Source organism: Quercus lobata, chromosome 3 (genome assembly GCF_001633185.2).
Source record: "Quercus lobata isolate SW786 chromosome 3, ValleyOak3.0 Primary Assembly, whole genome shotgun sequence".
Taxonomy (NCBI): Eukaryota; Viridiplantae; Streptophyta; class Magnoliopsida; order Fagales; family Fagaceae; genus Quercus; species Quercus lobata.
Window position 1 is genome coordinate 72,031,629 of NC_044906.1, and position 18,164 is coordinate 72,049,792.

General features: G+C 33.7%; 1 protein-coding gene across 1 annotated transcript; it reads right to left on the reverse strand.

Moving 5' to 3' along the window:
- Positions 1-688: 688 nt before the first annotated feature.
- Positions 689-11,280, reverse strand: LOC115979590 (disease resistance-like protein CSA1). Its single transcript, XM_031101644.1, has 7 exons — positions 11,003-11,280; positions 9,862-10,348; positions 7,405-8,501; positions 6,948-7,208; positions 6,159-6,842; positions 4,599-6,053; positions 689-818 (listed from the first exon to the last, which is right to left on the reverse strand). Exons 3-6 carry the CDS (start codon positions 7,495-7,497, stop codon positions 4,737-4,739), a joined length of 2,355 nt encoding a protein of 784 aa, XP_030957504.1. The 5' UTR covers positions 7,498-8,501; positions 9,862-10,348; positions 11,003-11,280; the 3' UTR covers positions 689-818; positions 4,599-4,736.
- Between the last annotated feature and the right edge of the window lie 6,884 nt (positions 11,281-18,164).

The following is an 18,164-nucleotide window of genomic DNA, read 5'->3' on the forward strand; positions in this document are numbered from 1 at the left end:
TCCACAGAAGTGAGAAAGTTTTTCATTTGAAAATAACAACTGAAAATTTTTCCTTTCATGAGAAAATAAACCAAAATGTACGCTCAAAATGACAAAGATTTATTATTTGAAGTAAGAACTAAGAAACCATAGCTGGGACTTGCTGGATAAACACAACTAGTAGAAGCTACTGCTATAAATCAATCACCCAAAAAAATTTGAAATTAGTAAAATATTTAGTTCACAAAAACTGCTGGTGAATGAGTGTCCAAGCCCAAAGAGACTTACTAGGGGCAGTTTGAGAAATCACAGCTTCCTTGAGTCTGACCCTTTTTTTGGAAATAGCTGTTCACAACATAGTCACAGTAAATTTGATGCAGAACAACCAGAACAATTGAACAATAAAATTAAAAAAATAGGAAAATAAAGAGATATTACCTTGGAGTCAATTCCCAGGCCTAGCTTGGAGTTAGCACCAAATAAGGAAAACCACTGGAGTCAGCACCTAAAGATGTCTGTAGTCAACACCAAAACAAAGAAAGAAAAATGCTACTTTTTTCATTCATCTAAATTTTCAACTATCTCCAAAAGGATTACAATAATTTGCTGGTAAAACTAAACCCTAATTCTAATTGGCGCAGCAAACCTTAATTGCCTTATTACAAAAATAACCTTGCTTTCAAATATTAAAATACTAATAGCCTAATAAACTGATAGGACCTAAAACATAAAAATACAATTGACTTGCAAGCATAAATAATACTAAATTAAAATAAAAGTCTTCTTGTGTGTTTCGCATCACAGCTCCACCTCCTCAAGCATAATCCAATATGTAGCACCTATAGGAGAAAAATGGAAATTATTATTATTTATAAAAATAAAAAATCAGTTAGTTCACACAAATCCCTCCCACCCCACCTAAAGAAGAGAGAATGGGCAAATAGTTTGCACAAGAAGTTGAGAAAATCAAAGGGAAAAGGCACCATATAGTATATACTCTCCTGCACTATGTTGGCCATATGCAAAGAAAACGTTTTTTTTTTTTTTTTTTTTTTTTTTTTTTTTTTTTTGAGATAATTACAAAGAAAAAGTTTTGTTGTTTAAATCCTTGTCAGATGGAGTAAGAGAAAACAGCAAAACTCCACACTTTCTTGAGAAAACCATGTACCCATTTCACTTTAGCAGGAAAGGCAAAAGAGAAAATGAATTTATGATGTGAACCTATCCCCAAAAAACCATGAGTCATGAGGACCCTCTAAACCTTTTTAATCTGGGGTTTGGGAAAAAAATAGAAAGACTAAAAAATCCAGGACCTTACTTGAATGGCCAGTAAGTGCTAAGAATAGCACCAGATACAATAGAGCAGCCATGATTGATTGAAGATTGTGGTTGAAATTTATGAGAAAGTAACTGTAACTTACGAGAGTTGGTTGAGCTTGAAACCAAGATTGCTAAGTGGGTTTGTGATAGAGAGAGAGTTTATTTTGAGGGCAGTGGAGATTTCTAGATTATAGTAGAGGTGTGAAGTGCCTGTATCTGGTATGCTTAAGGAGGCCTTTTATGTTTTTTTGCATCATGTATTAAACTGTTTATTTAATACTTTGTAGTTTGTACGATAAGATTATAGATATATTTTTGTTAATAATGGGAGGGAGTGTTATGGTGAACTGAGCAAGCTGGAGCTTTTTCCATGTATTACTAGAATACCAAGCTCCCAATGTTTTGCAACAATGCTCAAATCATGGTACATCTAACTAGAAAGGTAACTCTGGCAAGAGGAACAACAAAATAGTAAAAGGAAGATGAAAATTTATGTCTTCCAAAGGACACAATTAAAGCGAAGATCGATGCAATTCCACATGTTCCCGCTAAACACCATCTCAACTGATGTGTCAGGGGCAGTATAAATTTAAGCATATCATGATCTAGGTGGAACTTCCTAATATATGATATAGATAATTCTAGAAACTGTAGACCTTTAATGACTCCCTTGAGTTTTTGCACATTTCACAACCCTTTGATCCCCTTCAAAGGCCAAAGATTTGAATGGAAGTTATACCAAATCCTTCAACCCCCCCCCCCCCCCCTTTTTATTTAAAAATTAAACAATACCAACCCTTTTATTTAAAAGTTATACCCTCATGTTCTCGGTATTCCTATTCTATGCTTCTTCTTCCGCATCTACTCTAGCATATACAATATAGTATAACACATCGCGTTGCTAATATATTCAACATGGTATTAGAGCCAAACTTCGTTCTTGACATTAAACAACCATCTCTACATAGCAAAGAAGTTCCCCACGTAAACAACACAGATCCACCACAGTGCCACTGCTTGCCCATAGATCTGGACTCCATGACATCACACAGCTCCCATGGAACCACCGTCGCTATCTTTTTGCCATGTCTTTGATCTCTCAAGCACGCCGTGGCTCCCCTTTCAAATTCGTGCACATCAAGCCTTCGTTTGATGAAACCAACTACAGACATGCTCCATGGCCTCCAACGACCAAAACCTAGAAATTTGGCCTCCGTAGGACATTTCATGTGCTACCACGCGCGGCCAAAGGCTCCGAAATCTCCTCCATGCGCTGCTTAGGATCCTCAAGCCCAAATCTCCTACCAAACACGCACCACCTCTCTGGCCTTGCCGTCTGCTGATCTACAAACTCGAGGACTTCGATGCTCATTCATAACTTTACGCACCACCACGCGCTACCTGGATTTCTGGCCTCACTGCCACATGCCGGTTGATACTACATATGCCTACACGCATCGAAGAACCCTGCTGATCCACCCAACAAAGCCACGTAAGCCCTAGCCACGTTAGCATCCAGTTAGCACCACGTCATAGGATGACATCAACATCTCTGCAGCCTGATCCATGACCTTACCTGGACAACTCAGAACTAATCCGGATCGTGTAGACTGTTGACTGACTATTGACCCATTTACTGTGCTGACCATTGACTTTGACTTTTATGTTGACCTTTGACCAAATGTCAAAATTTCTAAAAGAGCCTATCTTGCTTGGTTTTTTTTTCGTGTAGATTCCGATTTTGGACTCCATTTCTTCATTTGGGGCTCTGAAAATAGTCAATTGGCACATTCTTCATCGTGGTTTCTTCATAAGCATTCTTCAAGGCATCTCTAAGGGATCTTTTCATGCTTATCCAACCTTAAACCTTTTTTGAGCTTTTGCCTTGAGTTTGAGGGAGAGTGTTAAAGATATATTAGACATATTAGCCCAATGTAATAGGTCCAAACCCACTCCTACTTATACTAGTAGTCTAGGGTTTAGTTGTCTATATATAGTCATGTTAGGGTTCATTGTAATACGGGTTTTGTATTACACTCTTACATAATAAAGATGTAGCCCTTAAGAGTTTCTTCTATGGATGTAGGTAGATAAGACTAAACCACATAACCCTTGTGTTCTCAGTATTCCTATTCTATGCTTCCTCTTCCGCATCCACTCTAACATATACAACATAGTATAACACATTATATTGCTAATATATTTAATAATTTTTGTTCTAAAAATTGAAAGTATACTCAATCTACTAGTATTTTTCAAAGATTATAACACCATTTCCACATAAAACTGAAACCAAGAACTCATTTTCCACCTTGTATGTGGAAGAGGGTATTGTTTGGTCAAAAGGACATTATCTTCTTTTTAACCATGCAACTTGGGCTCAAATCAGTAATATCTTGAGTGTGACCCATTAGATGTTGATCTTCATCAATTTTAAAAAATTATATGCTACATTTTTTTGCTAAATAAAATTTTTGGGAAGATCCTTTGGGGAGACTCTAATAGAGGTTAGTAAAACAGACACCACTCAACCTAAAAGCTTAAACCCCAATTATATTGTATTAACCACTCATTATTGTCATTAGTATCCCATCTGAGACTTCACTACTTAGCTAATCATATCACTCATACATGAATATTCCAACACATATGCCACTTGATAAATACATTATATGCAACGCATTCAATGATAATTAAAAACAAAATCAAAGTATAGTCCATTATCTCTCAATATTTCACGTCCTTTAGAGGCATACAATATAACACTTTTTCCATAACATTTTTAGAAGAAATTAAATTCTAAAAGGACTTAGTGTAAACCCTTTGATTTACGCTCTCCAATAAAGACATGTCACATCATCATATTACTAAAACATAAATACATCTAATCACACATGATAACATTTCAATAAATATCATATTTCAGGTTTTAAGTAAAAAATAGATGTGGTGTTATTAGGTGTGGTAGGATGTATTGAGTTTTAAATAAAAATCTAATATGGCAATCTATTATTGGATGGTGTACAACATGAGTTTTACACCACATCCTTACCAAATTCATACTCTTTTTAAAAACTTCTTACCATTAAAAGATTTTGAATTTTAGCAGCAAATCAAACGACTGATTTCCATCATTAATATTGATTTTTCTATACATTAATGTCCTTTCAAATAAATTAGTACCCAATCATATAAATGAGCCAGTAATTTAGAGAGAGAAAAGGATGCGACAAAGACACTGAAAGATGTAAATGAAACAATAGAACTAAAGAAGGAGACATATCTTTGGCATTACGTACCTTGGCATATTTCTTTGAAGTACTATTAAGAGGTTTTCATTTTCTTCCATGGTGATGGATTGAAATCAGCATCCCCGTTTACAAAGAGCAAGGCCATTAAAGACAAACACGTATGTGTCATGGTTCCCTGGCATTCATTCAAGGTTGCCTAGGACGGTGTTGATTGGATGACAATAAGCGTATTTCTCTCATAAATTCTTCCGGTGTAATCTCAGCTCGTTCTAATTGGCGTATTAGTTTTTTTTTTTTTCTCCTCAAATATACCTTTTTCCTCCTGCGTGTCACAAGGTCATCCCCTCTTGATCTCACATAAGAGCTGTACTCTTTGTTAAGACGATGGGCTAGCTGGTTTATGCTGGCTTTAGTGTTTGAAACCATAGCTTCCTCTCGTGCCTCCCAGAGGACTTTCATCACCACTACTACATATGAAATGAATTCATCTATGGTGACTCTTTTTGCTAGTAACTCACCGGGGGAATCAATTATACATTCAATGAATTCCACAACAGATTGAGCTTGGATCATTTCAACTCGAAAACCCCATTGACCAGCATACCATATTCCCTTGGCATAGGGACAACTTTGAAATAGATGTAAAACAGAATCTTCTGCTATTTCACAAAGAGGACAATAAGCATCTTGGGTTTTGGCCCCTGTAGCCACTCTACATAAAAACATTTTTAATCGTGCATCCAAAGACACTTCTACTAGTCTTTCCCAAATCCTTTCGCGGGCCATGAAACTATGAGGAGAACATATACATGCTACATGGACTCCACACCTTTCAATGGTAACTTCTGCTAGTTTAGGATCATAATTTGAAATTTTACATTGAAGCTTAATATCATTACAATAAATTCCAACATTGTTTAATAAGAATGACCAAGATTGTAACTCTTTAAAGTAAAACCACATAAATGATGATGATGGATCCAAAAAAAAATCCCGATGCTTGAGCCGTTGCATGCACCTTTGTTTACAACAATATATTGAACAAGTAAAATTCTCAAAGTATTTTCGCTTATTAACCTGTTCCACTTTTAAAGCAACACAAAGAGCAAATGCTAAAGATTTGAAGTTATTACCGATAGAGAATGATATGGAACTTCCAACACTTTGATGGTTGAACCACTTTGGAATTTTAGTTCCTAGAAGTACCAGTTCATATGAATGTCTATCATCTTTTGGAAGATTAGATGATATGGAACTTCCAACACATTGATGGTTGAACCACTTTGGAATTTTAGTTCCTGGAAGTACCAGTTCATATGAATGTCTATCATCTTTTGGAAAATTAGATGCAAGGTTCATTTCAAATTCAGATGCAAAATCCATTTCAAATTCAGATGTAGAACCTATTTTAGATGTATCATAGTCCATTTCAGATAAAGAGTCCTGATTCGATGGTCCCATTACACATGCTATATTTTGGGGAAGCCCTACCATGTCTCCAAACTGCTTGCAATTAGAGAAAAAAATATTGCAGATTAGCAAAACTAGTAATATATTTGGGAAAGTTAACCAAAATTGTTTCTTTTAATATAACTTTAAGAAAGAGACCTGACTTAATAATCTTCTTCTTGATTGTGAATCCAAAGAATAGCAGTTTCTTGCGTTTACATATTTGATACTTGGTGGAAGCCTTGGAATTTCTTGAAGCTTCCAGCAGCCCTGAACGTTGAGGTCCACTAATTTAGGAAATCTGCTTACGATTTCAGGGAGGGTAGTAGTGTTGCTGTCACAGAAATATAATAGGTCTAATCCGGGGAGGCAACCAGGAGTGTCCAAAGCCTTTGGAAAATTTTCGCAATTATTAAAGATATAAAGATACTCAAGATTTTGTAATTTAGAAAAGCTACTTGGAAGATCTGTGTGGTTTTTAAAACTTATGCTTAAAGATAAAAGGCTAGTGAGATCTCCTATGCATGAAGGCAGTACTAATATCTCTGTTCCTTGCTGAGTATCGAGGAAGTTCTCAAGACTTTCACAGCCAAACAGAAAAAAACTTTCAAGAGATTTCAATTGAAGGCTTCTTGGAATAATTTTAAGACTTTTGCAACCTTCGAGGTCCCAGAATTCAAGCTTTTCAAGAAGTCCAACAGACTGATGAACCTCAACTAAATTTTCACATTCCGACATATCCAATTTCTTTATGTTTGGGGCAATCACTGATAAGTCAGGTAATATTGTAATGTTTTTACAGTCTTGGAAACTCAAATATTTCAAACTTTTGAACCGATACCTCTGTAGAAGAAGAAGAAGAAAAAAATTGAAATCTATTAAGCTTCAACAAACAGTAAAATATAGCTTAACGAAACAATAATAATTTATATATGCAAATGATCATACCTCGAAATGCTCATCCAATTGAATGTGACTTCCTTGCATTCTGAGTGCAACAAGTTTTTGAAGGAAAAAATTGGATGGAAAGGAAGTTAATGAAAATCCATACCACTCAAACAACCTTAACTCATGGGAAAGAAATTCAAGGTCTTCACAAATTCCACTATGAATTTTCAGATAAATGAGATTTTTCATCTTTCCAAAATCTAATTGCATGTTTCTTTCCTCTGGCAAGTCCACCGCTATACCTCGAATTGCATTCAATCCCTAATTGGACAAATCATTAAGTAAAAAACATTATGCAAAAGAAACAGCCAAAAATATAATAGGTTGTTAAATTTTAAATAAAAGCCACACTAATATAGTGATATTTTCTTTAAAACACAAAATAAAAGAAAAGGAAAGAAAATTCACTATGTCCTCCAGCTGAAAAAAAAGGAAAAAGTAAACCGAAAGAACTTACTGTATTTACAATAAGTGCTTGAGGGTCATCCTTGTAACACAATAGCCTACATTGTTGTGATTTTTGTCCCATTTGCTGAATCAAGTCATGCATCCATAGTATGTCATCACTACTAACGGTTATGAGACACTTATCAATAAGTCTTTTAATATCATAATGTGGTTCATATCAATAGATACTGGTTAGTATATCTACAACAAAATCCTTCTCTTCTCCTTTAAGGAAACATGCAATATCAAGGAAAATATCTTGTTGAGGTTGTTCCAATCCATCATAGCTTATTTTGAGTATTTCTTGTATATCTCCATTAGGAAATCTTTTATATTTTTCTAATGCACTTTTCCATTCATCATTAGTTTTTCCATACAAATCTGCACCAATGATTTTTAGAGCTAATGGAAGACCTTTGGCATAATGTATAAATTGGTTGACAAGATCCAAAGAATCTTCATCAGATCTATTTCTTCCAAAGGCATGTTGACAAAAGAGTTCACGAGATTCGTGAACATTTAATGGCTCAACCTTGTAGTACCTTACACAACAATATTTTTGAAGAGTATCTAACAAGTGTTTGTCTCTTGTTGTTATAATAATTCTAGTTCCCGGAGCAAACCGATCATAATTTTCAAAAAAAAAAATCTATCTTTTCTAGTTTTTCCACATCATCAAGAACTACAAGAATCCTTTTATGATACAGCCTCTCAATTGTCATATTGTTTTCTCTAGATGTACTCCCAACCATCAAATTTCGATACCCTAAGATCTCATTACAAAGTGTCTCTTGCAGTTGGATTACAACATCATTTCTTTTTGATTTTTCTCTAACGTTCTCTAGAAAGCTGCTTCCATCAAAATGATGACGAATTTTGTCAAATACAGCTTTTGCAATTGTTGTCTTACCTACTCCGGGAAGGCCATAGATCCCTAAGATACAGAAAAAATTTGACTGAAGATCTAAACACTGATATATGACGCCACTTACTCGAGAATTTATTCCAACTAGATATTTTGTAGCAGAAATTTTCATGCGATCTAATTTAACACTTAAGATCTCTTCAAAGATATCTTGGATAATTTTGAATTCAGAGGGGCCGCAGCTGCCAATCACATAGCATTAAATATACATAACGAGTCAGACAAGAAAAAAGAAATACATTATACGTGAACAATGACTAAATTCTTTACAGGTATGTGATCAAAATAGAAATATCTTTATTATATCTTCTTCTGTTTCTATTTTTGTATCATTGACCTTCATAACATTACCGGTATGTGATCAAAATAGAATACTTTCATAATTTGGCAATAAAAAATATATATATAAAGAACTATGAATAAACAATTAATGCTAATTGTTTTTGAGTCATGTTAGCAGATGTCCTTTGGGCATTTGTTAATAAACCATTTTAGGTAAGAGCGGCTCCACATTGGGTCCAAAGTGATCATAGGACCACCCTGACCTGAAAAATAATAATTATTATATATAATTTTTTTTTTAAATTATGATTTTTTTATCCTTACAAAAAATTTGTGGCCACCCTAAATTCATTTAGGGCCAACATAATTAAAGTTTGGACAAAATTTTGCAACAAACTTGGTTGTAGACTAAGGCTACAACTCCACTCAATATATTTTTTATTGGATGTGAATTTTGACAAATCCACCTTTGAATTACATTTTTTTTCTTATATCTTCCATATTTACAAAATTTCAAGAAAATCAAAGATCAATAACTATGTCATAATTAAATGTTTAAATTTTGAGTTTTTATAGTCTAAAATTATACATAAAAAATAAATTTATGAATCGAATAGTAAATAACATCCAATTGGTATGAAATTTGATATATTTTTTTAAAAATAATGTAAAGAATATACAATTCAACGGTTAGATTTTCAAAATATGTAACCATGTTAATTATTTTAGTGACAGCTATAGCCTTAGACTACAACTAAGTTTGTAACCAAACTTTTTCCATAAATTTGGTCGTCTTAACAATATATTAGGTCCTTATAAACAAAAAGAAAAGGCCAAGAAAAATTTTATTTAACTAAAATTTTGAAAGAGATGTAACTTGAAGCATTGATAATGAGATTATTATGCAATGACTTCAAAATAAAAAAATTCGTAGAAGGAAATTGTAAGATTTTATGTATTTACATTTTTTTATTTTTTTTGGAAAATATATGTTCTCTTTTTGTTAGATTGTATAATTTAAGTTTCTTAATGACAACCTTAAAAAAATTCTTGCAATCGTCATTGATTTTAAGGAAAGTTTTTATACTATTTTTATGAGAAATATAAAAAATTGTCAAAAAAATTTATTTATTTTTTCTTTTCCATAAAAAGTTTCTAAAAATATTTCCTAACTTTTCTCATTATTCTTAATACTAAATTTGGTGGTGATGACAAACAATTAAAAATCGTAAAAGTCAAAGAGTAGTCATTAATACATACTCGCCCTTGTAGTGATGACCAGTAAAGTTGCTCACTTTAGTTAGAGCCTTCCTCCATTTTTGCACCTTCTTCATATTATCATCAAATTTTTTTTCATGTTCCTCTAAATGTTCTCCAAACTTTCCCTTTTGATGGCGTACTTCCGCTGGATCTACCTTATAAAAAATTGGTATCACCTTAACCCTTTGGCCATTCTTCTTACACTTAATAATCTTGACAAGTTCATCCAAACACCAAGTGGAAGATGCATAGTTTTCAGAAAATACAATTATCGAAATCATTGAACTTTCAATGGCTTTGATAAGTTCAGCAGAAATTTCTTCTCCCCTTGGAATCCCATCATCCACGAAGGTCTTAATTGTCCTCATTTCCAAAATGCCTTTCAAAGTGCTCGTGAATCCCGTGCGGTATCTTCACCTCTGAAACTCAAGAACACATCATATTCGTATGTGTTGTTTAGAATAACCATTGTAACAGTCCAGAAGATCTAAAAAGAAGAGGAGAAAGAAAGATGTGTTAAACCAGGCATAGAAAAGTGAATGAAAATAACAAACAAACATCAGCCAGGGCGGCCCATCATAATTTGGGACTATGACGAAAAATTTCTTGTGGGTCTTTTTATATGTAAATATTAATTAAATAAAATTATTTAATACTAATCAAATTATTGTTAATTTGATTTATTAAATAATACTAACTTAACTAATGTTAATTTTATATAAAGAATTATCATAAATTTTAATAAAAAGAAATAAAAATACATTGCGATTAAAAAAGATATTATATTTTAAATATATGACATTACATGGTGAAGTAGAGTTGTAGGATATTATTTAGTATGTGGCTAGGACATCAGTTTACAAAATTAAATTCTCAAACTATCCGAATATTAATCTATGATCGGTGATTTAACTGAAAAGTTTAATTTTTATTCATAAGACCTTTATCATATTTCTCTCAAGTCTCATTCTCAAACTTTCTTTTATTAAAAAAAAAAAAAAAAAAGAAGAAGAAATAAGTCAACCGGAAGACGAAGGAGTCAACTAAACCAAACTTCAAAAAAGATTTCAAACTCTCCTATAAATTAGAACGTAGATCTAGAAATAAAAATGAGGAAGAGAGAAAGGGTTCGAACCACAACCTGACAACGTCGGCGCGCCTACCAAGCCACTATCAGTATCAGCTCTCCGGAAAGCTGGTTTCGGCCGAAGCAAAGCTCCTCACCAAAAAGAAAAGAAAAAAGAACCACTGTAAATCGAGGTTCAGCGCTACGATGGCGAACTGGTGGGGAGACTTGAGAGACTTGTGATTTTCAAACGGGAATTGCTTGGCTGTTTCTCGTGAGGAAGAGAAGGGTTGTAGTAATTTGCTATGTCTTTGAGCTCTTGGAGAGTGGGTTTACTTTGTTGGTGGGAGATGACTGTGTCTGTGTTTACTTTATGCACTAGTGCTTAGGGGTGTCAATGTTCGACCCAACCCGCGAACACGACACGAACCCAACACGGGTTTTTTCGGGTTAGGGTTGGGCCTTAATGGGTTTGGGTCATAAACGGGTTGACCCGAAAGCGACACGATAAGAAAAGTGTCATAAGCGGGTCAACCCGCGTAACCCGCAATAGACACGTTTGACACGCCAATTTATTTGTATCAACACAAAATGACCCATTTAACACAACCCGTTTAACTCGTATAAAAAATAAATTTTTATTTTATTTTAGATTTGTCAAATACCTTTTATATCTAACTTATATTTTAAATTTAAAAAGAAAAGTGAGTAATTATAAAAATTTACAAGGGATATAATTGGAAATTGAAACTTTACAGATCCTAGAACTACTAATACTTTTTTTTTGGCATAGAACTTGCACAAATGAAATTGGATGAGCTTGTGGAAGATGTAATGAATTTGGACATTAACAAAGAATCTATGGATGGTAATTGTGGTCATAGTCAGGATTAGTCTACTGTTTTGCTCAAATTCTTTCAATATTGATACTTAACATTTGGTGAGTTCCAAGGATATTATATTTTTGTTGAGCTATGTTATTTTATTTTTGTTAAAATTTGTTATTTTGAATTTGGGTTGAAGTGTATGCACTTCTTTTAGAGTGTAAAAAACTTATTTCTAGATGAATGTTATATTTTTGTTGAACTATATTATTTTGAATGTGGGTTGAAAACTTGAAGTGTATGCACTGCTTTTTGGGATGTAAAAAAAATTATTTCTAGATGGATGTTATATTTAATATTATGCAGGTTGAAATAAGTTGTGTTACATTCGTGTTAACCCAACACGACTTGTTTATTAAACGTGTCAAATGGGTTGGGTCAGGTCAACCCGCTTTATTAACAGGTCGGGTTAGGGTTGAAGGATCATGACACGATTATTAAATGGGTCGGGTTAGGGTTGAGCCATTTAGTCGAATACCCTTACCTCGACACGACACGAACCCGACACGCTAACCCGAATTGACACCCCTACTAGTGCTATACTTTCTCTCGGAGACTTCTCTTTTTTTTCTTTTTTTTTAATATTCGTATTAGTTTTATTTTTTAGACGTAAATGTATTTTAGTCTCTATATTTTATTTTATTTTATTTTTAATCCTACATTTTAACTTTACAATTTTTAGTTCTTAAACCAATTAAAATGTGTTATTTTCGTCATTTCCATCAGTTGACTAACAGAAATAGCTGAAGTGACTGTCAGAGGAATTAAAATATTATAAAAAATGCCACATCACCCATGACATATCAACATATAAATTTTAAAAATTAATTTATTAATTTTAATTAAATAATAAAAATAGAAACATAATTAAAAACTAAAATTCACATGAATAAAGATTATTCTTCATGTTCTTCAGATTATTCTTCATTTTACAACTTGTTCTTCATATTCTTCCTAAATCAAACCCAGTAACCAAGAACTCAAAAGCATCACAAGAACACAAACCTAGCAACCCAAGAACTCAAATCCAGATCACTAGGACATAACCTTAGAGATCATCAAACCCAGCATCATCAAATCTAACACAATCAAACACCGAATTCTCAGCAAATCAAACCCATAAACCTAGTTAACAAACCAACCCAGATCAAGAAACCAATCACAACAAACCTAGATCAACACAATCAAACCTAGATTCCACCACCAATGACCGATACAATCAAGCCACCACCACCCGCCGATCAAAAACATTTCTTCATAACATGAACTTCAGCTCAAAAATCCACAAAAAATCCAAAACATGACCACCACTGCCTTCGAAAAAGTCACCAAACCCACGCCAAGATGGTGGTCGAGATCGGCGAGCTCCATTGTGGCCAAGACCGGGACGAAGGCCGAGACCAGTGAGCTCCATTGTGGCCGAGATGGTGGCCGAGACAGTGGCTGAGACGGAGGTCGAGACAGGGAAAATCAGATCGCAAAGGCACTCTCTCTCTCTCTCTCTCTCTCTCTCTCTCTCTCTCTCTCTCTCTCTCTCTCTCTCTCTCTCTCTCTCTCTCTCTCTCTCTCTCTCTCTCTCTCTCTCTGTGAAGAGAGTCTTATGTCTTAAGAAATTTGAAACAAACAAACAGTAACAACCATTTTCCAGAGAGTGTCGACACAAAAATGAAGGAAGAGAACAAATAGTTACTGAATGATGAGAAAGACAAAGAAGCAGTAAAACGGAAACCACAAACAGAAGAAGAACAAGAAGCGAAATCGGAAGCATCGAAAAAAGCCAATGGCGGTGGTGGTGGTGGCGAAGGAGAAGGAGGGTGGGGCGGTTGGGGTTTCTCTACTCTCTTTGTTTTCTCAGATCTCCAAAAGGCCACTGAAGAAATCTCTCGTAATGTACATAATTAAAAACTAATTCATGTGAATTTTAGTTTTTAATTCTGTTTTTATTTTTATTATTTAGTTAAAATTAATAAATTAAAATTTTAAATTTATATGCAGATGTGTCATGGGTGATGTGGCATTTTTTATAATATTTTAATTCCTCCGATAGCCACCTCAGCTATTTCCGTCAGTTAGCTGACGAAGATGACGAAAATAACACGCGTTAATTGGTTTAGGGACTAAAAGTGGTAAAATTAAAATGTAGGGACTAAAATGGAAAAAAAAGTCAAAATATAGGGACTAAAAATGCATTTACGCCTTTTTTTTAAGTACTAGTTTTGACAAATCTATTATTGGATGAAATCTTCTTCTTATATTTTTCATACTTGTAAAATTTCTAGAAAATTGAAGAATAATAATTATGTCATCAATAAATTGTTTAAATTGCAAATTTTTGTATTTTAAAGTTATGCATAAAATATAAGCTTATATATCATATAGTAAATAATATCTGATTAATATAAAATTTGACATATATATTAAGTGCATAAAGAATATGCAATTTAACAGTTAGATTTTCAAAATATGTAGTAAACGAGGGAAAATCTTCTAAGAAAACAAGGGCAAATCTAGGAAAATTGATTTTGAAACAAGGGGTTTTTTGTGTTTTTATTTTAATTTCATTGGGGTTAAGAGAAAGGGGAGAGGGACTTTTTGCGTTTAGTTCGTTTTCCTGGGTTTGGAAGTAAATAGTTTGGGCCTTTTTCTTATCTTTTCTTTTTGAAACTTTGAAATTCTTCTTCTTGAAGTGTTTTATATAGGGTTTTCAAAGCATAGTAGAAGATGGGCTTTTGAATGTTTTGGTCTAAGAAGAAGGGGATTGATAGTTAATTGCTGCAACAATTGTACAATCTTTTCATATTGGGGGAGAAGACAGAAGATAGCAATATTTGAATTTTCTTCTTTCTTTAATTCCCTAGGTTTCTTGACAACCAAACATACTTTAGAGTGTTTCGTGGTCACGGCAGAGGACATGACGTGGTGAAGTAGAGGGAAATGGCGAGAACTTTTTTTTTTTTTTTTTTTGGGAAATCATTTTTCTCTTTCTCTGTTAGGGATTTAAGTGATGGGTGACATGGCGAAGGGCTATTGGATGGCGTAAAACCAGTGCTTTACGCCACATCCTGAGCTAATGTTTTCTCATATTTAAAACATATATTACATGCTTTCGTTAATTACTCTTTTACCCCTCTTCATAATACTATAAAACAAAAACTCTTAACCCATTTTCTCATTTCAACTCTCAATCTCTCACTTCACTCTCTCCCAACTTAGAATTTATATATGGTGGTGCTACTACTTAGAATTTTCAAAAGATGGCACTAGGCAGCAAACAATTGAAATACTGTTATTCTATTTTGTTTCTCAACTAAGTTGGGATAAAACTATTTAGTATCTTACTATTAAAAAATCATTTGGTTTGATAATTTGTTTATGGTGCTATGCATTGAATTTTTGGAAGATGGTAGGGCACTTGTAATATTGCTACTTGCTATTGTTCTAATGCTCAATTAATAAATAAATAAAAAAACCTATCCAACCCTTGGGTCCAACCCGACTCGTGGGTTGGTTTGAAAAAAACCCCAATCCAACTAGAGATTGTGGTTCAATCAGAGCTCTTCATTTTCATTGTTATCTCATCTCATAATTATCCCCAAAAGTGATAAGACGATGATTAATATCATATTGTTTGTCAAATTACTTTTTTTTCCCCTTTTTTCTTTTTAAATAACTCCATATTATAGGTTGAGTCATGTTGGTTTTTACTTTTTACACATATGATCGGTTGGATTGGGGATTTCTTAATCTAACAAGATTGAATTGGATTGAAAAAATCACCCAATCCAACCCATACACACCTACCAACAAGGAAATATACAATAATTTTCCTCAATTATTTGATCTTTTACTTTTCACACAATTGCTCTTTTTTATAAGTGTCAAATAGTGGTGGCATGATACAGTGACAGGGACACGTGGGTAATGATATATATATATATATATATATATTTGAAGTGTTGGGTAAGGATATGTTAGGGTACCATATTTCAAATTTAATGTCAGTGTTAACTATCTTTCATTTGGCTCCTAACTAAAGGAACATTGCCTGAGCCTTAACTTATGTTAATATTGTTTTATTTAGAGATTTCCTTTCTGTCAGTGATGTCTTCAATCAATTTATTTATTTTTATTGGTAAGTACACGATCCCTTTCGTTAGTCATTGATTATGATGCTTGTGTCACTGTTTAGCTGTTAATATGGACCCTTTCTTCTCTATACATTAGTAATGCTTCAGGCTTGAGAGGCTTCTGAAAGAGCACAAAGAATTCTCAAATAATTTTAATCACAGAGCTTAAAACGGTGGCGTTTTATTAAATGAGAAACGGCACCGTTTTTATGTTGACACACGCACGTACAGCTGTATTTTCTGTTAGGAAGTTGTTAGAGTTTGTTAGATAGAACCTTCTAGAGTAGTTAGCATCTGTTATGTATAAATAGTGGCTACAGGTTACGTGCTATTATTGAGCAAGCTTAATAGAAGTTTTTCTTTGGTTCTTCGTTTCCATTCTCTCTGTTTCATTGTTGATCCACCATTGATAAACCTTCAAGCTTGCTTTCTTTCAAGTTTTACATCATGCTATTCTTATTTATTGACCTGAAGGAAAATTTACTTCAACCAAAAATTGGAACTTCCTAGTTTCTGAGGTCCATCAGGTTTACAAGAGTTGATAGTGGATAATATATGTAATGAGTTGTTACCTTCGGTTCGGGGATATTTATAGGTTTTCTTTTTCAACCAAAATGTACAACTGTTTGCCTCTTGCCTTTTGGACCAGCCTGCAAAAATGTGAGAGAGGAGGAGTAAGCTTGCATTTGCATTTGTTTTCATGGCTCACCTCATATGTCGTACAATCGATCTGTAATCTAACATTTTAATTACTTGTGAAAGTGGCTTAGAATTAACCATCAAATATCAATACTTCATAGATCAACTTATGCAGATGATATGTTCTTGTTTCCGTATGCTAAGAATTCATCACCTAAACAAAGAACATGATAAATACTACCGCTTATGTTTCTCTTCTTGTCTGTTGATGCTGATACGGAGACTTTGTGGTAACATTTTCAACAGCATCTGTTATGACACTAAGTAGTTGGCAATAATGGATTCTAGTATGTTGGCACTATACCCATGGATAGGACACAGATGCAAAGAGAATTTCATAACACCTCTTTCTTGTAGTAGACTGTTTCCCATCTTTTGTGATGAATAAAGTAGATAATATCACCATAATTGTCATTAGACAAATAAGAGTAAGATGTTAAATTCTAAAGGCGAATTTATTGAATGACTGGACACTCCTTTTGGATCAGGTATATTTATTGAAGAGCTGCCCGGGAAAATTTTTTGGCCTTTTTATATAGAAACCGACTTTGGTGATTAGGGTTTTTATGGTGGGTGTTGTTGCCGTGTTTTTAGAGAGAGAAAATTGTAGCAGCATCTTTTATTTTTTTTTTTTCCTGATAATAGTGAAATCTCTGCAAATTCGTGGGCGTAAGCAAATTGCGGACCACGTAAATATTGTCTTGTGCATTTAATTGCTTTTCTTTGACGTGTGTTTTTTCTATTTTTTTTTTTTTTCAAAGGTTGGGAATTCGGGTTAATTCCCTTCACATTCCACTGCACTTAAATCATTAGTCTTACTGTATCATAATAACCAAAAAAATATGGGATATTGCAGTGGTGAACTTGGATCTAATGGTTTCTTTTCCTTGTTATCTTATCTAGGGGGGCCGTCTGCATTGTCTATATCCTTGGTGGGCAGATGCAACTGTGGATTTTATGATTAGTGGGGATTATAATGTTAATACACAGATACAACAGGTACATGCCAAATTGTTTTGCCGTTTAAATCAACAAATGTTATAGTGTCCTTTTGTCCTGTATATACAAAAGAGGAACCCTTGTTATAAAACAAATGGAATGAGAACAATGCTTAGAGAAGGAGAAACTAAAGTTTGCATGTAACAGATATCTATAGACTATGGTGTATGTGAAGGGGAACGTTTGATGTGTTCATGGAAAAGGACATTGTGTTCAAGAACTCATAGATCCTTAATTCATTTTCAGGCATTTCATTTCTCTTATTGCATGATCATTTTAACTTTCTGGTGCCTCAAAAGATGGTCAATTTAGCCCTGCAGCAACTTCTGAAGATCTCCAACAAGGGAAATTTAATTGGTGATGCAACTGCCTTGGTTTTCTTGTATAATGTTTATTAATTTTGTACTGCTCTCCCAATCTCTTTCCTGGATCCCTAAGTTCCTTGAGAATTTTTTTTTTTTTTTTAATTATCATTATTAATTTATTATAAATGATACATGGTTGGAGGAATGTTTGCCAATTATGAGA